At 35.1% G+C, this 25,251-nt stretch overlaps 1 protein-coding gene across 1 annotated transcript in view; it reads right to left on the minus strand.

Moving 5' to 3' along the window:
* Positions 1–1,058: 1,058 nt before the first annotated feature.
* LOC144836151 (fibrocystin-L-like) overlaps positions 1,059–25,251 on the minus strand; it is a 43,489-nt gene continuing 19,296 nt past the window's right edge. Inside the window, exons 19-57 of the mRNA XM_078691359.1 lie at positions 24,758–24,912; positions 24,284–24,406; positions 23,878–23,986; positions 23,238–23,444; positions 22,891–22,956; positions 22,475–22,608; positions 21,624–21,774; positions 20,763–20,949; positions 20,250–20,485; positions 19,796–19,981; positions 17,848–19,527; positions 17,420–17,569; positions 17,012–17,186; positions 16,747–16,900; positions 16,421–16,577; positions 16,116–16,325; positions 15,471–15,638; positions 14,904–15,104; positions 13,111–14,757; positions 12,442–12,690; positions 11,924–12,172; positions 11,556–11,801; positions 11,199–11,372; positions 10,727–10,960; positions 10,076–10,602; positions 9,573–9,747; positions 9,144–9,306; positions 8,753–8,991; positions 7,721–8,527; positions 7,344–7,545; positions 7,005–7,164; positions 6,502–6,876; positions 5,773–6,163; positions 5,297–5,463; positions 4,794–4,902; positions 3,978–4,107; positions 3,110–3,249; positions 2,594–2,863; positions 1,059–2,294 (exon numbers count right to left, since the gene is read on the minus strand). Of these exons, the coding sequence (XP_078547485.1) occupies positions 2,158–2,294; positions 2,594–2,863; positions 3,110–3,249; positions 3,978–4,107; positions 4,794–4,902; positions 5,297–5,463; positions 5,773–6,163; positions 6,502–6,876; positions 7,005–7,164; positions 7,344–7,545; positions 7,721–8,527; positions 8,753–8,991; positions 9,144–9,306; positions 9,573–9,747; positions 10,076–10,602; positions 10,727–10,960; positions 11,199–11,372; positions 11,556–11,801; positions 11,924–12,172; positions 12,442–12,690; positions 13,111–14,757; positions 14,904–15,104; positions 15,471–15,638; positions 16,116–16,325; positions 16,421–16,577; positions 16,747–16,900; positions 17,012–17,186; positions 17,420–17,569; positions 17,848–19,527; positions 19,796–19,981; positions 20,250–20,485; positions 20,763–20,949; positions 21,624–21,774; positions 22,475–22,608; positions 22,891–22,956; positions 23,238–23,444; positions 23,878–23,986; positions 24,284–24,406; positions 24,758–24,912 (11,240 nt within the window). The 3' untranslated portion in view covers positions 1,059–2,157. The remainder of the gene's footprint in view (positions 2,295–2,593; positions 2,864–3,109; positions 3,250–3,977; positions 4,108–4,793; positions 4,903–5,296; positions 5,464–5,772; positions 6,164–6,501; positions 6,877–7,004; positions 7,165–7,343; positions 7,546–7,720; positions 8,528–8,752; positions 8,992–9,143; positions 9,307–9,572; positions 9,748–10,075; positions 10,603–10,726; positions 10,961–11,198; positions 11,373–11,555; positions 11,802–11,923; positions 12,173–12,441; positions 12,691–13,110; positions 14,758–14,903; positions 15,105–15,470; positions 15,639–16,115; positions 16,326–16,420; positions 16,578–16,746; positions 16,901–17,011; positions 17,187–17,419; positions 17,570–17,847; positions 19,528–19,795; positions 19,982–20,249; positions 20,486–20,762; positions 20,950–21,623; positions 21,775–22,474; positions 22,609–22,890; positions 22,957–23,237; positions 23,445–23,877; positions 23,987–24,283; positions 24,407–24,757; positions 24,913–25,251) is intronic.

Consider the following 25,251-nt stretch of genomic DNA (forward strand, 5'->3'; position numbering starts at 1 on the left):
CGTATAAGATTGCCTGATGAGTAGGCCTACTGTATATGCCTACGTAGAGAGATAATTAATAATACACGTACATTTATGGAAGTTTCATGTAATTATCCGTCAGCTGTCCGTCTTGATCATAGGCCTAGTACAATACTCTTTTTACACTATCCCGCACGAGTTGAACTAGGGGGAAATTTACATTTAAAATAGCCGCAAGATGAACCCTAGTTACGCCCATTTACATTACATCGATAACCCCGGTGCTGTCAATCAAATCAGTACTGTGAGCGCACAGGTGGAACTGACTATGGTTTAAATGTGTAAACACTGGAACATATCGACAAATCTCATATCAAAACATTTTTTTTTTTCAGCGGCGGGTAAGGTGATTTGATTTGATTTGATTTTATATTTGGGTTAACGATGACCAAACAATACACTGAGCAAACCTTACCCGCCGCTGAAAAAGGGGCCGTTTTGACCTGGTTTTCCATGTTTATGATATTTCGTGTGCTAATGGAGTCGAATGCAGTTTTAATGATGCACTCTTGGCGTTCCATGTCTGTTCGTTTGTTCGTGTCGACACATTCAGTATCAAATGGCGATATTTCTGTATTTTTTCAATCAATTGCTTGCTTGCGAGTATTGTATAAGGTATGGTTTAAAGACCTTTGGCTATGTTCGGCTTCGGGATTTTATACCACACTTAGGCCTAGGCTAGGCTATAGGGGTCGTCGGTTTTGTGTTATGGGTTGTCCAATTCTAGGTCGTCCAATTCGAGGTCGCCCGGGTCGTTAGGGTCGTCCAATTCGAGGTCATCGCTTTCTACACACCCCTAAATTTACACACAATTTATTTAATTTTGAATGTAGTCCAGTTTTAAATTGTCTTTGTGGCTATTAAGATTATCATTAAATTATTGTTTTAAACATTAACAATTACTTTTCTTTTAAATTAAAATGACTGTAGTACATACATTAAATAGGCTTTGCTAGGTTGGCGTAAAAGTAGGGTAGGTATTTTTTTTGATGTATTTGTTAATTAGCATAACAATGTATCAATGAAGGAAACAATTATTGTATAGGCCTATCGTACTTTTTTCAGAAAAGATATTTTCATCCCTTGAGACGTCAGTATCAATATATTTTGTCCCTTTTTCAATTACAGGATCAAAGGTCACTCATTTCATATGACTGGATTTAAGTTTTATTTAACATTAGTATCTCTAGTTGGCAAATTGTGATTAACTATATATCCTGATGATTTATGAGCAAAATAAAATAATAATAATAATAATAATAAAATCTAATCAAATTCTAAATGAAATTTAAACGACGTTTCAAAAACTATTAAAATTAGAGAACACAATCCCATTAGTCCTAATTCAGACAATTACAAAAAAAACATACAGAACATTTACATAATATTCCGTTCAAATAATATAAACTTTATTGTTAATCTTATAGAATGGATAATCAAATATAAACCATCTATAATCGTCAATACGTACATCTATAAAATGTAATATTTTACACATTACAATGAGTCATCACATTTTCAAGCAATTTATTTGTGTATTAAAAATAGAAAAACACAGCATTTAAAACATTAGATATTCATTATTATGTACACTTATTTGTTAAATTTTCCGTTTTATGTCTTTTCAAGTGTTAGGAGCGCTGATTCCCCTATGCTAAACGAGAAACATTCTGGCCTTATCCTCAACACGATAGTGTTTCTTTTACTAGCTACGCTACGCATCTATGTTAGGTCAAATAGACCCTCTTTAATTATTGGCTTGGATACACTCTTTCGTGGTTTTTGTGTAATACAAATGTAAATAAATGTTTCCGGTTTACCTAAACTTCATTCGAATATTGTAAGAGGTGTTTTTAGAGAATGTCTTACCCGATAGAGTGCAGTATTTAGTGAATGTATTCATGTTTATGTTGTACTTTTCTTTGAAAAATGACCTTTAAAGTATACCATGAAAATCAAAGCTTAGCTGACAATATTTGCTAAAACTATAACTAGGCCCACATTTATATTTTAGATAAAAACTGGACAAACACGATAATTACTATACAATATTAATTTCTTCAATGATAGTCAGAGAAATGGTCTATATACATAATTCATGACCCAGTCTACCAGACATTGTGCAACATTGTTTGTCTACATCATTCCACTGCATGCTTTGCTGTGCTTCGCCCAATCAGATGACTGACAGGTGGGGCTACAGTAAGTTTGACTATGGCACAAAGAGCATTCAAATTGACCAATCAAACTACAGATACACAACTTCGATAAATCTGTAAAAATAATTGATTTATGTATATTATTATCTAGTGTAAAAAACACATGTTATAATAATTCTGCGGTGAAAAATATAGCCATTTCATAATTGGTAAAAACCAAAAATCCAATGGCTAAAAAGTGTTAATTAATCACAAAATTACTATGCCATTAATTAAAAGAGTTTTAAAAATGCTAATTAAATAGAAGTCAAAATCTTTCTTTTATAACATTGATGATCTTTATATTGAAAGAAAAAATGTTATCATGTCAAAACTTTCAAAAGGTCAAATATGTTTTTACTTTTGTAACTTACCCTTGCCTTCAATGTACCGAATAAGAACACTGTCAGACGCGTATGTCTCATGGACCGTCCTCCTTCGCTCATTAGCCCCATCAATATCCACAAGGCTCTCATTTAAGAAAGCGAATGGTAGTTGTTGGAGTTTGCTACCCAGGTTTTCCTGCAGATCTGCACGGAGAGTGCTAAGAGTTCCAACTAGGTTTACGGACAGTAAACCGATCTTCTTGAATGACCGTTCAGGCGTGGACAACATGACATACATATTGGCTCGATCTTCCATGACTAATAAAAAAGAATAATTTACCGTTGTAAATTCTATAAGCAAATACAAAGTATTGCTTTTAACGGTGGTTCCTTATGAGAATTAAGATCTTAAAGAATGTTCTCTTTATTGGCCCAAGCTTGCCAATAATACGTGAGATAATTTCTTCATTGCTCATAAATTGTAGAGTAAATTGTGAAATTTAACGTGAGCTACAATGTCATATTATAAAAAAGAATCAAATTACATTTTCTTAAAGAATTTACCTTGTTCGTGTGAACCGTCGGCAAAACCTGGTGGCAGGGCTGTTACCATTAATTCTGGTGTTCTAGATGGCGTGTTAAAACCTGGTGACTTACTACGACTTGAAGATGCCCTAGGCACTTGCAACTCATCCATTGAAATCCTGTCAAAATAAACATATAACTCTGCTGTAACAACTTCAAAAGAATGGCCACTACTAAGGCCAACTCAGAGTCGTCTCGTCGGCAGAAAATTAAACCTTCCGACTACCTAAAAACTATGCTTGACGCTATCTCAAGAAGACTCGTCTCGTCGGGATTCAACTCAGACAGCACCGACGAGTCAAGACGTTTCTTCAGGCCTGGTCGTACGATGCCGTATGAGTTGGCCTCAATGCATCGTTATTTTTGTAGTTAAGATTCATTCTACCTCTTACGCTCTGTACATTCCTTTAGAACGCACTACCTTTTGGTACACGTTATTCTTCAAACAATGTTGAGACAGTTTAATTTTCTCTTACTGTTTCGCTAATGACCATGAAACCCTACTTGGCAAAGAGCGCCACATAACAAATTTCTATTATCATTTTAATTTGTTTTTTTGTATACGACCTTTTTGTTAAAAGCACTCTTTACATATATTTGGTAAGGACGGAATATAATTATTAATAATTAGCGCTTGTTAAAAGTTCCATAGAAATTAAATCATACAAATAACTAATATTTTATTTTTTTATTCCAAAGAAGAAAAAAAGGCAACAAAAGAGAATTCTAAAAGTTTTGACTGACAAGCAGTTGAGTATACACATAAAAAGTAGTTACTGGCACTGTATACTTAAACACAAAGAAGAACAAATATTCTAAATATTTATTTATTAGGCATAATACTTACAATAGTTGATTAGATCCACTACTAGCACTCAATGAAGTCTCTTCCTCGTATTCATTCGCATAGCCTGACATTTTAACTGGAGATACCTTCTCGGTCAGTGCCATTTTCTCTATTTTAGAAACTTTGTGCTCTACAAACAAACACACATATATTTAATTATAATTGACAATAAAAAAAAAGATCTGACATACAGTATATAAACTTATACAGGGTAGGTGTTTAATGATCAAAGTATTTAACATGTTGCATGATGAAATCAATATGAAAAGAACGGATGCGTTTCTCGACGTTTCAATCAACAAGCTGTGATCGTTCTGTAAACATATCATTATCATGGACGCTGAACGTTTTGCGACATAGCGCACGCACTTAACAAGACTTCCCCAATCAGAGCGATTATTGTCCAAAGTGTGTATTGCATAAAAAACTGATAGATTGTAGGTAGCTACCAGTAAAGCTTTAGTGAGAAGTTTAAGGTGCTCAATGAAATCTACTGGAAATGTCAATGGATGTCAAAGACTGAGAAAGCAATGCGCTGCTCAATTTCTAATCGATGACACTGTTGTGAACAAATTTGACTGCATATTTTGTTTAATTAATGTACAGTATGTAGGGAAATGCTCGTCTGCATCTCAAATTTAGAGGATCTGTGTGTGTAGCATCTAATAAGAATTTAGTGAAGTTCGAGAAGTTGGGAAGAGCAACCCTATGTTGATCTGGGCCTCCGTGGATAAATTGAACTTATTAGGCCTATATTTGATTCATGGTAACAGTAACTTTTGTTATTTTCTATCTTCATAAACAATTGATACTCACTAGGACTGTAGCAAACTCTGACCAAAGCAGCCCCCATGATGAAAATCATTAATAAGCTTATTATTACAATCAACACAATGGCCCATATTGGAAGACCAGACGGATTATCCTAAAACACAACATATTAGTGATTAGATTGGTTGTATGATGAATATTTACTAGTACAGTTAATTTTGTGGTAAACCATGTGCTTTCAAAAAGAAAATAAAGTAAAGCTGAGTATGTCTCAATATTTCGTTTATGCTCTAGAAGGCGATTATAGCATAACAAACGAAACTTCAAGATTACCTTATTTTGCTTCTTGTTAAGAAACGCATTGTGTACCACAAAAACTTTTTTACTATTGAATGATCAATAATTACAAAAAATAAATTTAGTTTAGTTAAATATATTTGTACCATACAGTATAGGCATATTAATAATTAATTTTGAATTTTTCTGAAATAAATTAATGCAATAAAATAAATACCGGTTGTATAAATAAAACAAACTATTTGACTTACAACTTCAGACTCGTAAGGTTCACCATCAAGCATCATATAACTTGGATCTGCTTCAAGAACATGTCCATCAAAGGTTAATGTTATGCGACCTGCATCGAGGTCACGATAAATGGCTTCTAGTGTGTTTGAAGTATCTCCAGTCATTATAAAATCAATGATGATTGAACCTGAAATTACGAAAAAGTTGTACAATGATCAATGACTCTCCGCCATTATGAACCTGAACCTGACATTTTGTAAAAAGAAGTTAACGATATCGACACCTGCAATGAGGCCAAGATTTTAATAATAATTCAACATTTATTATTTTCTATCAATGGTAAACAATACAATACAATAAGAAAGATATATAGCTTCGTTTGTTTTTGCGGTATCTCCAGTCATCAAATAATTAATGATGATGGAACCAATTGACCCTTAAACAAACATTGATCTGATTATTTAGCAACCACTCAATTTGCAGATTGTGAACTTACCTTCACTGATTTCTACTGAAGAAATGGTGACATTCGAATATGAAACAGCAAAGTTATTAATGAAGTTGATTGCAAGATAGTCTTCTTTTCCTGCGGCAACTGTTGCATAATCTCCGTAAAACTTCAAGCCTACTTTAACTGGATTTTCTGTATGCTTATCAACATTGCTTACATCAAAAGGATCTAACTTTGCAGACAAGTAATAGTCACTGATTGGGATGGTAACCACTTCAATTTGTAAGACATATTTAAAACCAGTAGCACTGATCGATAAGTTGTAGAAGACGCCTTGTGCTGATGTCAGGTCCACTTGAGTAGTCAACTGGCCTTGTAAAATACCCCGGTAGTTTTCTGGCATGTATAGATTTATGTTAGCTGTCCAGTTGTAATCCTAAAAACAAGACATATTGGAACGTTGGAACATGACATTAATTTGGATTTTGAGATTTAATGCGGAAGTTTGTAACTGGATGTAATTATTATTGAAAACGGTCTTAAATAGGATTTTAGCTTAATGGAAACTTTTAACTTATTGAGTGTCGTAGTATATAAAATAAGGTTAGGGTTAGATTTGTTATGGGAGTGACTTGTAGGTACTGTAGGCTAGTCTTCAACAGAAGTTGCTCTTAGATTGGATACACTAGTCTACAATTGAAGGTACTTTTAAACTTGATGTAAGGAGAATTGACAATTGGGAAATAACTTATAATTAATTAAACAATCACCAACCTTAGAATCCAGATATTCTGCAATATCCATTGTAAAATCTTCAATTAGATTAAACTGAACATCAAATTTCTCAAAAACCTTTACTGGACTAGTCGGTTGATCAGCGATTGATATGTGGAAAACACTCTCAATGACAGAAAACTCCGTTGAGTTGGTACCTTCTAGCGTGGATGTGTTGGGATAAACAATACTGAATTCCAAGAAGTATCCACTTCCCGGCAGATTAATGGCAAGATCAGTGAAGTTGGCCCAGCCATGGATTATATCTACAGTGCCGTTGCTGACCAGCTCTGCATCAGATACTCCTTGGTTTTGCAGAACTGCCTGCATTTTCCATGGATGTGAAGAATGTCCCAGATTTTCCACAATTTCACCCTGAAAAAATAAAAAAATCATTGAATAATTCCTTTTTTTCGTCAGAATATATTTGTATCAAACGTATGGTGTATTACCAAAGCTTGATAGCCTATATTGGAGTTTAGAAAGAATTGTGTTAAACATACACTGGTATCCAGTATACAGATGCAAGGTTGAACCCCGAATGGATGGTTCTCCGTAGCATCAGCCGGTTGTACACGTATGCTCATCGTGCTTGGAAATTGATAGATGATTTCTACTCCTGGGTCACTGGTCGCCTCTTCTTCAGCTTGCTTCTCAGAATACCTGTGAACCAAATAGTTATGTTGTTTTGTAATGATATAGGCATTAGGGTTATATTTGTTGCAAGCTACACTTGAGAATACAATTTAAGACTTTGGACAAGACGATACAAGTCAGTTCTTTAATACAGTAACTCTACAGAAAACTCTACTTCAACACATTATTACTTCTTTGAAGCTTACGTTTCATTGCCTGTACTTGGACCTCCTGTTTCATTTGTTGCTCTGACACCCCCTGTTGGGTCTTCAGCTGGGGGAGAGGGATCGGTCATTGCTAATGATGTAACCTCAACTTCAAGACTCTCGGACAAAGTACCGGTTTGTGCTGCATTAACTATTTCTGCTTGAAGGTTAACTAACTCATCATATTCAAGGGTTGAATTGCCTGCAAGGAAGAAATATTAATTATTGCTTAGATATTAACATAATAGCCAATGAAATCAACTTGAATTGAAGCTCATTTCTAAGCATATGAAACTGAAAAAAAGAAGAAATCTGGATAGATTATGTGATACTTATTTTCTTATTATATACACAAGAAAGAACATATTTAAATCTACCTGAATTATCGGAGCTGTTCGATGATGCACTTGGTGATTCTCCAATCTCTATTACAACTTGAATTTCTGTGGATCTTCTTCTACGACCACCTTCTCTGACAACATCAACGACTCGAATCTGAGACTCATCAACACCAAGCAAACTGGCAAGATTGTTAACAAGATCTTCTTCATAGAAGTCATCAACATCAACAGGAGCCACACCAACGTCAACCATTATAACCGGTGTAGTGATGATGTCAATTGGGTCACTACCACGTACAAGTATCCAAAGAGTCTGCCAATCGCGATCAAAATAGTTCTCGCCATAAATGTTGGAGTCAGGAGTTGGCATGAACTGATCATCTGGTCCGTTTGGATCTTCTGGAACCCATATGAACGTATCTCCATCCAGCTGCCCGTTATTTGGCATGACATAGCGACCTTGGTGATACACATCTAAACGTTGAGGATTGGCATACCATATGCCGACAACTATTTTCTGATCTGGAGTTGTGTTCAGAAAATGAAGTCGTAGCGTTTGAGGATTTGTTGAACTCATATACATCTCATAAGTCTCTCCAATTGCAACGATAGACATAAATGTGCTGATGCGCTCTTGACATGTGTACCCATGACACCAGCCATGATCTTGAGGTCCATTGATCAAATCAACATAACCGTTAGACCCAATGGCGATTGGTGAAAGACGTCGTACTTCTGTGTCCGGATCAAGACTTTCAATAATTAACATAGCGTAATCATAGTCATAGCATTCAAAAGCCTGCCAAGAGTCATGCCATATGCAGTCTTCTGTACCAATGATACCTTAAAGAAAAGAGCAGGTTATATAAAAGATCACAGCTAAAACACAGTGATTCTCTCTTATCCCTAAAAAATGGGATGCCACAATAAAATTGCGTGTCCAGTCTTGGTAAATGGACTTGTTTAAAAGTGCAACTTTAATAGGAGAAAAGATTTAGGGAAGAATCGCAGTTTGATTGTATCAAGGTGTACACAATTTAAAATTCAACATTAAAGCAGACAACCAACCTTTATGTGGACATTTTTCATCATAAGGAATTTTACTACCATCGATGTCTGTAACCATCATGTTAGGAATTCTATAATCACCAAGTCCACGTCTCGGATCTCCATCCCACTCGTATGCAGAATCAGGAATAACATAACCAGGCCCCGATCCTCCTAGAATTCCACCATCTTCATCTCTGATCATTGCTTTCTTAAATGCATCACAATCCATGTCCACGCAATCAGAAGGATTAACTTTACTATTAAGATTAAATCAAAAGTAGTGTAGGTGTAATAGGTTGATGAAAATAATGCATCTAGCAAGTGAGGATACACAATGATTTACAATTACGTAACTTGGATAAATGCAAGTGGTCCGTAGATATATAGGAAAAATACTATTAGTACTTACCCTAAATTAGGTCTATGTATGTAAACCCTGTTCTCGTCTCTGACTGTTACCATCTTTGTACCTACAGCGGACATTGGGTGGATACCATCGTCATTTGATGGATTGGTCATAATAGCGTAATGATCTTTATTACACGCAGTATCAAAATGAGCGAATGTGACATCTATTGATAAGAAAGAGCAAAATAGCTTTATTTGTAAATTAATAATTATATTGAAATATATTCATTTAGTAAGTTTCACCAAAAATGTATTCCGATATTAGGGAAGACATATTTATATGATAAAACAGCACAATAGCATTTTTATGTTTTCCGAATAAGTATGAGTATAATACATTGTAACTTTGCGGTTCCCGCAATAGAATTCAAACAATGGCATTTGTTGCTTTTTCTAAGTAAGGACCAGCGTATGTCATGCTTTTACATACCTTGCAATCTTGTGCTTCCAGCAATAGCTGGATAATTATGGATACCATGAAATGGAAAAAATGGAGCACCATTATCACCAGACATGAAATTTGCCCATACGAATCCAGCATTTCCGTTGTCTGGACCACGAGGTGCACGCTGATTCGCACTTTGACCTGCATTCTCCGGTTGATTCTGAAATATTTACATAAAAATGTGAATGCAAAATGTAATATTTTAATCAGAATTTATAATTTAAGTGACTGAGTAGACAATGGAAATGTATTACCAGTACACGTTAAGAAAAAGAAGGTAGAAGATTACGAAAGTCCTTTGACAATTTTCCTTTCGATTAAAAGTCACGTATGCATATAATAATATCTATAATTTATATTGATTATATTTGACAGAATGCAAAATGACAATAATAATAACATTTGAAAAACAGAAATAAATACATCTTTTAAAATGAATAATAAAAATGTTCATATTTATTGAATATGTTTATATTGACTGAACCTACCTGTAACTCATCGCAATCAAAGAACGGGCTAGTACCAATTATATACGATGAATCCATTATCACATACTTATCAACAGCTTCATGGCTAAGAGAAGATGGCCCAATGACAAACGGCATCACCCCGATGTTGTTGTCAGCAAGAACAAGATCAGTCATTACAACGGAACTCGAAATTTGGAAAAAGACTCCATAATCCCAATTCTTCCAGATGAAGAAATTGGCAATCTGTGTGCAGTCTCTCTGACCATCCCCCGTCATAAGATGAACACCGTGCAAAGAAGTATGCCCTTCGTTGTTGCTCCACTGACTTTCAACGTCACAGATCTCACCACTGATATGGTACAGCACCCTCTCAGAGCCTGCCACAGTGTTATCTTGTAGGATGACATCTCTGGAGCTCTCAATTTCAATACCTGCTGGCCATGATATATCCTCAGCATTATAGCGGTCTTGATATGTACCAGGAAAGACTGTAAGTGTTACTAGGTTATGCAGTATTTGATGATCACTACCCCATGCAATAATACCTGAGTAATGTCAAAGTAAAAATTTATCATCATTCATCTAATTAAACATTCGTGCAGAACAGCAGATTAATCTAAAATGTAAGTTACTATATAAGGGAAAAAGAAGTATTTTGCCATTGCTTACCTGCTCCAACTGTGTGGTGAATTACATTATCCTGAATTGTTAGTCCTGAAGTACCAAACATCCCGATAGCAGGACTGAAGCCATTATGAAATGTACATTCTCGTACAAACGATGGCCTTTCTACAGTAACTTCTCCAATATCCAAGAAAGCAACTGAATAACGTGGGTCATAAAAATCTGTCCAGCCTTCTTGACCAGAATGTTTAAATTCGACATTTGAGATTTTAGCATAACCTAATAAAGAATATAAAGTTAACAGATTACGGAAAACAACAGCAAGCACATTATTTAATCAATAACCAAGAATGCGGCTTCAATAACCAAGAATGCGGCTATATTCATCTGGATTTACCTTCCAAAACGCGTGGTAACCATGCATTGTGCAGCGAAAACTATCATTCACTTAAGGCTGCTCTCCAGGTGAATTTATAAAATAATACGTCACAACAATATTTATTTTTGATTTTATTACCTTTGTATTCAATACCATCTTGATTAAATTTGCCAATCAGAACTCTAGCTCCAAATGACTCTTCAAACAAATTATTGTAGTCAGCACCAATAATTTGAATGTTTCTCGTAAGGAGACCAACCTCAGCAGCTTCGGTGTATGTCAGAGATCCATCTTCAAGAGTGACCGTTTCAGCTGAAATGATGTGCAATAATGGGGTTATTTCATATCATAAATATGGGATATGCAAACAAATACTGATAGGGTTCGCAAATTAATTGTTTAAAAAGTTCCAAATCTCATCCAGAAAACGTTTTGACTTTAAAAGAAAAATTGTAAACACTTGATATGTTATCGAATAAAAAAATCTATAAATACCTATATGCTTATACTTTGCTGTGTCATTGATTCGTACAGTATGTTGATTAATAATTTCAATTATCATGAACGTTTCAGTTTCCCAAGCCTCATATGATGTTGATGCCACCACAATCTCATCTCCTACTTTCCAAGTTACATTTTCTCTTAGATAGATGATGTCATCGCCAGCGATGAGAGAACTGCTCAAATGTGTCCATGTGATATTGGGAGAAACTCCATGCATCTCCAAGCGACCAAATACACCTGAATAAATTAACACGATTTAGTTATAGTTGATGAATAAGGTGTTTCTTCTTTATATTTAGCTGCAGGTTATTAGACTCTATCAGACTAAATAGATTTTCTATTGTAAGGCAATGACTTACCCAAAACTTTGGCTCCCATATTTGGTCCATTTGGTAGTGGAATGTCTTCAGTGAAATGGTTTCCATTTAAGAAAATTTGTAGTTGATGTTGAAATGGCGATTTCTCCCATCCAATAACCAAGGTTCCGCCATGAATAAATATGTAAGTTGCATTTATATAATTGTCTCTGGTATCTTCAATTTCCAGGGTGCCATAAATATAGAGTCGATTCATATTTGGCAAAGGAACATCAGCAACTACCCATTTCCCTACAAATAAAAGAAAGTTTAAATTAAACAATAACAATAACCATGAGACGGTGATTAATATCCCAGAACCTTTGACACAGCATCTAGATTTTCTTCAAGAAAAAACAATACCACTGAGATTCATAACAAGCATCCTGCTTGGATTGTTTATGCCTAGGCCTACTTTAGTGGGATTTTGTAGAAATAAATATGCTGTTTACTATACAATCAAAATTATTAAAAATTATTTTTTTTCCAGAAGAGATTATTTTTTATTTTAACACACATACCAGGCATGATCATGACATCATCACCGTCTGTTGGCAGTACAAATGATCCATTATCATTACCACCCCATCCATCCTCTACTCCTTCCCAAGCCTCAGCCGTGGACCAAAGAAGCACAGAAACGTTATCTGGTCTGCCTTCTGGAGGAGGTTCAGGAACAGGCGGAATACAGTCAAGGTAATAGCATCTGTAAACTTGCAGATTAATTGGCAAAGTGTCTCCTTCAGTTGAATGTTTGTCTTTTCCGGATACTAAAGAAAAAATTAAAATATAGTAGATAAATCGATACTTTACTTTACAGATAAAAGTAAAAGACTCGTGTTTAGACGTTCCACTCGTGTTTTAGTGTAATATAATTCAAATTATTTAAAAGGTAAAATATGTTTCATTTTTTGGACACAAAACTAGCATAATCTACATTAAAAAATACAAAAGATATAGATACACATACATTAGCTTGTTTTGGTGTATATCAAATTAATAATCTACCAGCTTTACATTTTTTCTTCTTTTATTGTGTTGTGATCAACATTTAAACTATTTATTTGATACATTGCATTGCATTGTGATATTTCCATGATAAAGCCAACTTTAGAATTTGTAAATGTATTAGTTTCTTTTCTTTCTTTTTCGTGCTACTTTATATTATATATACTGTATTTGCAACTTACCTAAGTAATAAAGGTTGTTATCATCATTATTAAAATAATATTCTCCATAGCTGTTGTTTTCGTATGTCACCATTTGTTTTGTACTGTTTGTAACGTATCCGATCGTTGCAAACACATCAGGACTTTGTGTGAAGTTATGATTCATAACAACGTAGTCGCCATCGTTGAAATTATAGAAATCTGCGCTGTACGTAATGTTGGTAACATGATCAACGTCTTCGAAAATGAAGTTGTATGTGTCTCCTTCCATTAATGTTATCATCCAACCTTCAGGATGTGTTATTCGCTTTTTCTTGTATGGTATACGGCTTGTACCATGTTGATTCGTGAATAAGGTATCTTTATAAAGAAGAGATGATGGCGAAACACCGTTGAATGCCATGCGGTGAAGTTTTACCGTATTATCACAAAACACGCCATCAACATTTAAACTGAAGGCATCATCTTTAGTACAATGAGCTGGTGGAAGATTAGGATTGTTAGGTAATACAATCTGATTGGCTGATCCTGTTAGTGTACCATCCAAATCTTCAAACCAATGCTCATGTTGCCATTGGAACGCAGCCTTGTTTGGAGAGTCGGTAAACTCAAGATTTTTCACTCGTGTGTGGAAGCCACCTTGATCTGTTTTACAATGAGCACAAGCACGCAGAGCTGCACAACGGCCTTCATTAAAATTGATGAACTGGACACCATCAATGGTCAGACCAGAACTCTTCGGACCATGGATACCAGCTGATGTGCATTCGTATGCATTCGATATGGCACTATATCCAATAATTGTGGAATCCTTGACAAGTGCCCCATCATTATCAAATGGAATGTCACTATCAACTGTTTGATATTCAATTGCTGCTTTATCAGCATCTGAAATCAAAAAATCATGAAACTGGACACCGCCGACGGCAATAGCCTCGGCTCCACGTTCTACCTTCCATGCCGTTAGACTGTAAAACTTTGCCTGCGTTGGTGTGTTGGAGTTACACTGTCCACCTTCCATTGGGTGATATTCTGGGAAAATCCAGATTCCATACCAACCTTGGGAATGAGCAGTATTGTTTATGAATTCTCCCATAACCATTTTACGGGGACACATTGATGTTGTATATGAAGGGCCACCTGGATGTGCCGGCATATTGTACCAAAACCCAAAATGTGATCCACCAGCAGCTGCATTATGTCGCACAGTATTGTTTGGATTTGTTACCCAGAATGCAGCAGGTGTTACGTCAACGTTAAGTAAACTAGAGCTACTTTTGACAAAGACTCCAAGATTGTATTGGACAGTGTTTCCCATCTCAATACCGTCTTCCATAAAGTATGCGTGCCCCATGATATCAAATGCAACATTATGCTCAACTAACAAGTTGTCTACGGCATGAATTGTGACTGCGCGGTTAAAGGTATGATGGATTCCACATCCACGAACATAAGATCCACTGACGTCACCATTTAAATGAAAGTGGATCGGATACCGTCCGAGACGGAATGCTTGTCCTGCGTGCGTCACCTCCACGTACTCAATACGGCCTGTTACCAATTGTTGATTCTGATATTTTCCGAAAAGCATTATCTGGGATCCAAATTGATCACTACCAATCTCTTCGCCATATCGACCCTGGAAACATGTCTGTGTTGCAAATTGATCTGCAAAACAAATAAATAATAATAGTGTACATTCGATTTGTTTTCATTATTTGTATATGCTTTAAATATCATAAAACATGAACATTATGTTTGTTTATGTACTGTAATACGTATACGTTAAAATCAAGAGTAAAAGAAACATTTACTGGTGTCGAATTCTTCCTCGCATGCTTCAATGGTCTCTGTCCATTCGTCTTGCACTGATCCACGGACGACAACGTTATGGGTCAAAAGACCAACTTCAGCTTTAGTTGATAAAAACACACCATTTAGAGTTTGTTCAATTGAGATGTGCTCATACTCAAGTGCAGGCTCAACTTCAAGTGTTAGTCCATCAGATGATATATCTATCATAAATAAAAAAATTATCCATATATGTATATTGAACTTTCAAATGAATATGCCGACTGAATACGAACAAGACTCTTCAATGGTAGGCCTACGTTTGAGATGTGTTAGAGTGTGCATTTGTATTTATTTCTACTATTAAGTACTGTATACTAAGTAGAAAGTAAATGAAATTTTGTTTATATTGGTATTATACTAAATACATGCATTTAAATTTGTTTCTATTAAACAATAAAATTACTACTAAACATAAAGATTGTAGACTTTTCAATTGGCTATTTTAATCTGTGAATGACGAAATTATCAGTGACATAATTATGCAGAATTTTTATTTGAGGCGCTAACTTAGGCTACTCGATACTTACCAACAATTCGAACCATTTCATTTTCTCGCTGACTATGCCGATGCCCAGTGGAAGCAATTGCTATCTGATCACCAACATTCCATGTGACAGATTGTTCCAACATAAGGGTAGTGCTTCCAGTCACAGCGGTTTGTGCCAGATACGTCCATGTAACAGGAACTGGGATACCTACAAAGGAACGAGAAGCACATGTAAGCATGTCTTACTTTAGTCTAGGTTCTAGACTGTGTTTCGATTAGTAAAAAGATAATATTTGGCACATATGGCGTTTCATGCGTATCGAAAATCGAAAGGTCGACTGGTAAACTAACATAAACAAGACAATAAACACATATTTGTTTAGTCTAGTTTGTAACGTTTCTGTGGTGGGTAGGAGTAGGCCTTTAAGGTTTCAAATTAATTTTCAATTGTATATAAATATAAAAAATGTAAAACATGTAGTATAAGTATAGTAATAACATATTCTCGCAAAATTAAACTATTGTGTTGTTAGAGCCACAACGTCTTGCTAAAAAGAAATTTTGGTTTTTAGAATGCATTTTAAATAGCAAAACAAATCTGTGACATCTGTGAAATAAACTTTTGTCAGTTTTCAGGTTGCACATGGAAATGGTGTTTATGTGTTAAAATAGGAAATGTAGTTACCATGAAGATCAAGTGTTCCATTTCTTACAGCAAGAGTCTTGGCGCCAAAAAGAGGAAGTTCTTGTGACCTCTGGTGACCATGCATCATAATAGTTGCATTGTGCTGGAATGGCTCTTCTTCTGTGCCAACTTGTAACAATCCTCCATCAGTGATGAGAATGTTTTCTGCATGTAACTCTACATCTTTTTCATCGAAAATAAATTCACCTCCTAAGCAAAAGAACAATTACAATCAAACTGTTTTAGTTCTTTATTTTCCCTGTTCTTACAGTGATGAATACAGAGATGTCTAAGTTGCTAATTACCTTCAATCAAAAGCATTGATAGTATAGGTGTATCGACATCTAACAGAAGTGTTTGTCCGGCAGGTACTATGACAAAGTCACCTGCAATGGGAGGTTCAAGTCCTCCCCATGTCCAAGGAGATGACCACACATCTATGTAATAATAGTCAGCATTTTCCTGTTGAAGATAACACAAATTATTAAGTGGCCTTCTGCATTTTTTGTTTCCAGTTACGTAAATGATTATTTTGGACTTTATATATTCTGTTTAGTAATTTTTGGACGATATAATAACACAGATCAAAGGGCTACTGTATAATGGTCAAGGAGTTACATGGCATGCTTACCTGTGTGGCGATGTTGTCATCGTCATCTGTTACAACTCTGACATGAGTCTTGATAGAACCTTGGTGAGCTTCTGTTGTACATTCTATCACAGTAGTCGATTCAGAGGAAATGATGCATTCAGAACCATCAATAGTCACCACATTGCCAGAAGACCTGCAATAACATATTAAAATGTTAATTTTGTATACAACTTATGTATTATTCATCTTTTAAATAACCTCTGGGAGTAATATGTATAAGAAAACTACACTAAAGGTTTAGTACCTGAACCCAGTTCCAGTAATAGTTAAATCAGTTCCTCCACCCGTTCCTCCTCTTGTTGGTTCTACTGAGTCGATAATAGCTGTTAGAGAAGACTTGTAAGTGAATGCATCCGACAAGGTAGCATTCAATCCACTGTCAACCGAAACCACAATGTCACAAGGTACTGTAGACGAAGCTGTTAATAAAGAGAGATAATAAACTAGAAGGTAGGGAACAAATAAGAGAGAGAGAGTAAGGCAAGAACATTGTACTCTATTAGTTATTCTTGGATGAAAATTAGGACTCCATATAAGTATTTGTGTAATAGTTAATGCTGTGTTTGCTTCACTACTTCCAAAAATAAATAATTCCTTAAAAAAATAATAACAGTAGTTATTAACAGAAGTAAATAAAGTGCAAACAACTTACTAATTCCATCATTGGCCGGTATTAGGCACTGAAGAAACGTATATGTTCCTGATGTGACATCACATGGGTTACCACAAACTGTTACCTTTGTTCTATCTTCGTCGAAACCAGAACCTGTTAAGTTAAGTGTTTTTGTTCCAGCGAAACTTCCTGTAATGGAATAGAAACATGTTTACAAATCTAAAACTTCACTAAAGAAAATGGCGCAAACATTCAAAGAGTGATCACACATAAGATAATGTAATACACAAATTGTAAGATTACTAATTATTTAACTTTTCATGATATAATTCAGTTAAGGTCTAAACAGATTAATAAAATATCATGTCATCTGATGATTTTAAAAGATGCAAAATAATTACTTTTATCTTTTGTATTATATTAGGTTTTATTTTGAAGTAATATTGCTAAAATTAAGTTTTGCTTACCATCAATTGGAAAACTTGAAGCAATTGAAAGAATATACTCGAATGTTACGACTGATGAAGCTTTCCCTAGGTTAAAGACAGCAGCTTCTACCGTGTACACCCCAGCACCGTGTGATGGAACTTCACAGATAATCTCTGTCGCTGTTACACTGCCTACAACTGTGCACTCTTCTCCATCAACTGTTACTTCAACGTCTGCTGTCGATGATCCAAAATTGACTCCACGTATTGTGATACTGTCGCCAGAATTTCCAGACGATGGGGAAACTGATGATATCGTTGGAGTTGCCGAAGACGTGAACTCAAAATTCTGAGTAGAAAACTCTTCCCCATTTGATGTAACAAGGAGGTCTGTAGTGGCAGCTGAGTGAGAGTTTGTGATACACGTGACCATTGAAATGTTAACAAATGTAATTTCACAAACATCACCATCAATTAATACAGATGTGTCATCAGTATGGAAGCCGCTTCCTTCGATTGTAATCAGAGTTCCACCTTCAGTACTTCCCTGTTGTGGGCTGATAGTATCGATAACAGCATCTCCCCATACAGTGTCAAAATTGACTAAGTTTGCATTTCCATATCTCTTCCGATGTACCGTGATTGGCAGTTCACCTACTGGGACATAGCCAACCTCACACTCAATCTCTTCACTATTTACAGCAACCACAGCACAATCAACATTTCCGAACGTTACTGTGATGTCACTGATGACATCACCAAAGTCAGATCCATTTACATAGATGGTGTTCAAGGCACCACTAATAGTATCTGGAAAAACGTCTTGAACTTGCATTGTCAGATGTTGCTGGTAGGTGAAATTGAAAGGCTGAACACCGATGTTGATGGATGACTGGTGATTTAATTCGATAGCAACATCAAATGTATGACCAGATACATCATGAGAAGTGGTGGAACAAATTATATGAGTGTAGTTAAATGATTGAATGAGACAGGACTCTGGTCCAAGTGAAACAATCAAATCATCAACGGATGAAGCAGAAAACCCATTGCCCTCAATTGTTAGTACTGTACCACCAGCCAGCGAACCTTGAGATGGATCAACAGAGGTTATACTAGGCACTAATATATAACTTCTTGCTGCTAGCGTATCAATAACATTCATAGCGTAACCTTGATTTTTCACATTAACTGATATCTCGTGATAATAACCAACCAGTAGTGAGTTATTGGTTTCGATAATGCATTCAATAAGTGTTGCATTACTAAAAATGACGCTACATGCGTGATCATACCCAATCATGACTACATTCTCACAAGCCACATCACTGAAACCAGATCCTTCGATAGTTATAGTCTGCTCTGCCGAGCCAATCAATGGTGTAATAACGTCAATTGTAGCTGTACTGCAATCCCAGAATGCAAAAGAGAACAACGAGATGTCACTTATGGTTGGCATTGCTGAAGAACAACCAGATATAGTGTCATCATCTCCTGGGCAAGAACTACTATCAGTTGGAGTATTGCTCTGAGCACTGACATCATGGTTGGCAGAAATGTCATTCAATTTTACAGACAGTGGGTAAGCTACAGATCCAAATGGAGCAACATAGATAACACCAGTTAGATAGAATTTGTCTTCTTCTGGGACATCCGAATTTACAGGACCACTTGAATAATAATATTCTCCTTCGTTGTTGAATGTGTAAGAATACGTACCTGTTTAAAATGTTAAATATTCATTAAATTTAAAATGGTAACATCATTACTGTATTTAAATAACTAGGCAATAAATTGTAAAATTTCTCTTTCTTAAGTTTCAACTATATAATATATTTGTGAATGGTTTAATATTTATAATACTTCGAGTAGCCGAACGTAAGAAAGTAAGCCTATACACATGTCCCAGAATATAGTTCATGATGACTGCATGAGCATGCCAGCAAACACTCTTCAAACAATTACTTGTTATGAGTGAAACACATACCACTTTTTGACCTTGATCCTGCGTAGAACCCTTTACCATCATATTCTACCGAATCTGCATCTGCAGTTTGTTGAACTGTATAACCTACAGAGTCAACAAGAGCTGGTGTTGACCATTGCCACATCACTGTATCACCTGCCATTATTTTTAACACCTGTGGATCCCACTTATAACCAACTCCATAATCTGTAAGAGAGCAGAAAATGCAATTTATAGATAAATGCCTGAACCTAAACAGCTGGTGAAAGAAAGAATGCATTTAAAATATACGGAAGTGTCTTTAGAAGAAAGAGAAGATTAGACTTTAGCAGAATGTACACTTCTCTGTTAAACTTATTATATCATTGCCAGAATGATGATTATTTAATAGGTCAATGTTAGTATATCACACGTATTTTTTTTTTACATTATTAAATATCCCAATGACATATTTGTTAATTGAGCATAAACATACCTTCATGTTTTCCTTGATTGGTCACAGTATGTACAACTCCCGAGCTCCCGGATGTACATTGAATCAGGTCATCATTCAGATCTGTGATGTCACAGGTCACAAAACCAAAACTTACATCAACCAAAGAAGTATTAGTACCAAAACCAGAACCAGTAATAAATACCGTTGTACCGCCTTGCAGAGAACCATGATCAGGGAAGATGCCTTCAATTACAAGATCATACGAAAATTGTTGTCTGAAAAATAAATATTTATAATTATTGTTATTCATCTGGATTAAGATATTTATTTTATGTTATTATAAAACAATGGCCATAATTCACATTATTCACACTTATGTCGAGGGAAATGTAAAAAGTGAAACCACTTTAAATTAAATCCTACTTTACTGACTTAAACAAAATAATTTTCAGAGAAATTTGGTAAAAGTCCATGTCTGCTAATGCTGTAGTTCATTTTAAGTATAAAAAGACACATAAAATCTCTATTTAAGCATTATAGCTTGAAACATACCCAGTTTTAGCATAACCTTTTCCTGGCACCGATACCGTCACGTCATAGATTCCAGGTTCGTTACCAGGAACAGTACATTGAATTTCGGTGTCATTAAATGATGTCACAGAACATTCAAGTTTATTAATAGTAACCATAGGCTCTTTGGTACCGAAGCTTGACCCAAGTATAACAATGGTGCCTCCCCCTAAAAAGAAAACAAAACAAAAATTTAAAATTTGCTAATTCCAAACAAAAATAATTATTTAAAACAACATCATAGCCCTGAATTTGTTTCTACACAATGTTATGATTAATTAAAACACAAAGTTCTAAAAACGCATCGCATCACATCGCAAACGCATATTTTCAAATAAATAAAGTTCTGTAGTAGATTCGACTTTTCATAATATCTCTGCATCGGTCTATAAAAGATAATAAAAAAATCAATTAATTAATTAATCACTTTTGTAAATCCAGTAACACTTTTTCACACAAAGTAAAACTTTTTGCGCACGCATATACAGGTAAAACCTTTGCACATCAAGTAAAACTTTTGCACATGAAGTAAAACTTTCAAACATGGTGTTTAATAATCCTATTAGAAGCAGATGTATTAAATTACAATGCATGTTTTTAGTCGCGTGCAACGACTCTACAGCTCACTATGTCGGTCGGTTGGTTGGTCACTAACTTGAGCAGGCGACTGCAGCCATGCATTGGCCTTGCTACATCTTTTTCACTTTAATTGTGACTAATGTTATTCTCTATTCTCTAATATTGAATATCAGAATTGTTAGGCTAACTTGTCCCAACCTACTGTAGTTACGATTTAGGAAAAGACCCCATTATCATAAAAAATTTTTAGTAAGAATAACGAACCTAGAACACTACTTGAAGTCGGTGAGATACTTGATATTGTTGGCGTTAAGGCTGGATCTTGAGTAAACGCATTGTCCTTACTGTGCGATTGGTTATCGATTTCAACATAAACATCTACCTTGTTTGTTGATCTTCGTCGCCTAGACTCATTCTTCAAACGAAACAGTAAAATGTATTGTTAATATTAAATTCAAGTCATATAATAATTATTGTATGTGTTTTATTGTTTTCGATTAGTGGGCCTACATATTACAGATCAAAAGTGTTTTGGTTGAATATGCTTTGCTTTTAAAATAAGCAGTAATAAGTAAATTCTTTAAAATACTCAATTTTTCCACATTCAGCGTGCATGGGAGGAGGGACTACTACTACTACTACTACTACTACTACTACTACTACTACTACTACTACTACTACTACTACGAAAGTTTTGAATACAGCTATTAGGACTATACGATCGTATACAACAAGCTTAACAATTGTTAAGATTGCAAATAAGATTTTACTATTTATTGATAATTTTTAATGATATTGCAATTTATTTTAATTATATTTTTATATATTATTTTTATGCATTTATTTTTTTTATGCGTTTATACAAATTATATTCTAAATTGTGTTTGTACCCTATCAGTGCAATAGGAGACCTGCTATATTGTTATTAAGTTCGATTTTTAGGAATCCTGTCTCTGGTTTTGAATGTTGGTTTTTGTTTGTAATTTTAAGGAGTCAAAATAAATGAAATAATGAAAATGAAATAAGTGGTAAGTGTTTTACTAGAAGGATCCTATAAGCCATTCTAGGAAAACCAGTTTATTTCAAGCCTATGACAAAGAAATAGTTTTGCTAACCTGGACTTCCAATGTACAATTGATAACATTAAAGCTTGATTGAGTGACGACACATCGTGTACTACCAATAAAAACTGTGTTCTCTTCTGGAATATCACTAAAACCGTGACCATAAATAGTTACCTCAGTTCCTCCTTTAAAAAACATATAAATATAAAGATTAAATATTTCATCAAATTTATTTACTTTGACATGTAGTTGTTTCTGCAAAGCTCTTAGTCAAGTCAAGCAAGCTGTTAGTCAAGTCAGCCGCCCACAACAATTCTCACCGTATTGAACCTTTGACTTTATTTTTAAGAGGGACTTTATACCTAGTCTTAATACCTAGCCTCTCCATAGCTTTGCTGTTTCGGAAACAAGTAATGTAAGTAAACAAAATGTCTGCTATTATATCAGAGAGAAATTAATGTTTATACCTGATTCGCTGCCTGATTCTGGCTCAATACTGGTAATGTTGACAGTGTAGTTAAAAGATACATCAGCTGAAATATGGAATAAAATCATGAGTTATGATGTCTGATCATAAACAACAAAAAACTCAACTCAACTTTTAGCCTATTTTATTCAAAGTCAAACAGTAAGTCGAAACACTGTCACGCCTCCTCATATGTAGGTGCATACTGTACACATAAAAGAATTACATTAAGTATGAATCGCCATATCAATACCTTTTCCAGAATTAAAAAAAGTTAACCAGTGAAATATACAAAATTCCAATACAACATAATATTTAAAATATATAATAATGTAAATTAATACACACTACTGCTTTCAGCATATCCAAAAGGTACAACGTTGACTTCAACTTCATAAATTCCCGCCTTTCCGTTTTGGACATCGCATACTATCTGAATTTCACTACAGGATTGTACTTCACATGCTATATCACCAATGGTAACAATGTTCTCAGAACTTTCTACGCTGAATCCGGTGCCTGTGATGGTGATGGTCGTCTGTTCAGCTTCAGAACCTGATCAATAGAAAACATGGACAATTAACACATGAGACGTGTACAAAATGTTTCTTATGGAAGACACTGGCTGGTGCTATTTCAGAGGACAAAGTTTTAACTTAGTTTAAAAAGCGCTAAGTTAGTCTAGGAAATTCTTCTTCTGTGACATATACGTGTTTATCACATTGTCTACCCTCAACAACAGCCCACAACCAATGTTCGTACATGGTTTGCATCGAACTTGGTTCCCACTAGTGAACAACGCAAGGACTCACAACTAAAGTAAGTTTACCAATCACAAGCGACAGTTCGAAAGATATATCGTGACATGATTGGTCAACTCACTTGCACTGCGCCTTGTGGGAACAAAGCTTTATCAATCTGGCAGAACAGGACATACACCAAGACTAAAAGTCTAGCAGTCATAGAAAATCGAGTATGCTTATTTTACCTGAATGTCTGTCAATGTTTGATATTTCGGCAGTGTAATCTTCATTATAATCAAATGTACAATTATCCGTGGCACAACTGGAGATCACCTCATTTATATAGACTTCAACCTGAAATGAAAATCAAAACTGACGGTTGAAAACCTGACAAGATTTTGTTTTCAAAAATTAAAGTTTCGTGACCATTGTCGAATGTGGTTTATTTTCAACAGTTTTATGCTTTCTTGTTTTATTTCTGACCAGTACAGCTTGGTTTCCACTAGAGATACAACGCAAGAATGTAAACGCAAGCGACAGTTTGAATATTTCATCACTTGTGATTGGTCAAATCCCTTACGTTGCGTTACGTCCATGCGTCTGTAGTGGGACCCAAGCATAAAACACTTTACTTTAATCTTGACTACTTACTTGAGGCGACGAATGTGGGGTTCGTAGGTAGTCACCTGGAATAGGAGCAAGGATTAGTGCGCCATCAACGTCTGTATAAGTTGTAATGTCTACGTCATCACCTACTAAACCTGTTCCATTAATCTGAAAATATCAAACAAATTATATACTTTTTTAGATGCACTTAAGTATATTTCCTCAAATTACTAAGCCTGTATATACTGTGCCTATAATGTAACATAATATATGAATCTACGAGGATTGTTGAGGCACTGAGGCCTAAGATAGAACATTGTTCAGGGACTATACTACCAACTTTTGAGAATAGTAAGCGCATGGGTGTACCTAAAAACATACGGGAAATGTGTGAAAATTCCAAGGATAAAACATTTTATTCTTTTTCTTTCTTCCTTTTTTCACATACAATATGTATTAGATTATTATATTACATTTAATATTTAATTTATTTGCAAAGACATTAAGTATTGCCTTTACCTCTATGGGTTCATGATCACCACCAATCTCAGTCCATTCAATGTTCCAGATTGAAGATGAGCATGTTGACGCCTTCTCTACAGCCACCAGTCCAGTGGAAAAATACCCTTCAAGCAATTCTTTCATTTGTTTGGCTGAATACGTGGCAGATACAGCTATGGAAAAAATATAGTTTTTTTTTTTAATTAAAAGGAAGTAAAAAATCTACTAAACCATTTTTGATAAGTGTTATAAGATCGAAATATTAAAGCGTACTAAAATGGCTGAAAATATATATTTAAAAAGTCAAATAGAAAAGAATTATTCAGTGAACTGAAGTGTGCAACGCGGGAAAACCCGGCTTACGATTGTGTGGATTATACTGCTACTTTACTCTTCCTAAGCGTGGAGAAATCTCAGGGACTAAGCTATGACTTTCTGAGTAAACCTGAGTTTTGCCTACTGAATGAATTAGCTCAATTTCAGTATTATCCCTACTATAGTTGTGGTGGTGG

This window comes from Antedon bifida, chromosome 2 (assembly GCF_963402885.1).
Source record: "Antedon bifida chromosome 2, ecAntBifi1.1, whole genome shotgun sequence".
NCBI lineage: Eukaryota > Metazoa > Echinodermata > Crinoidea > Comatulida > Antedonidae > Antedon > Antedon bifida.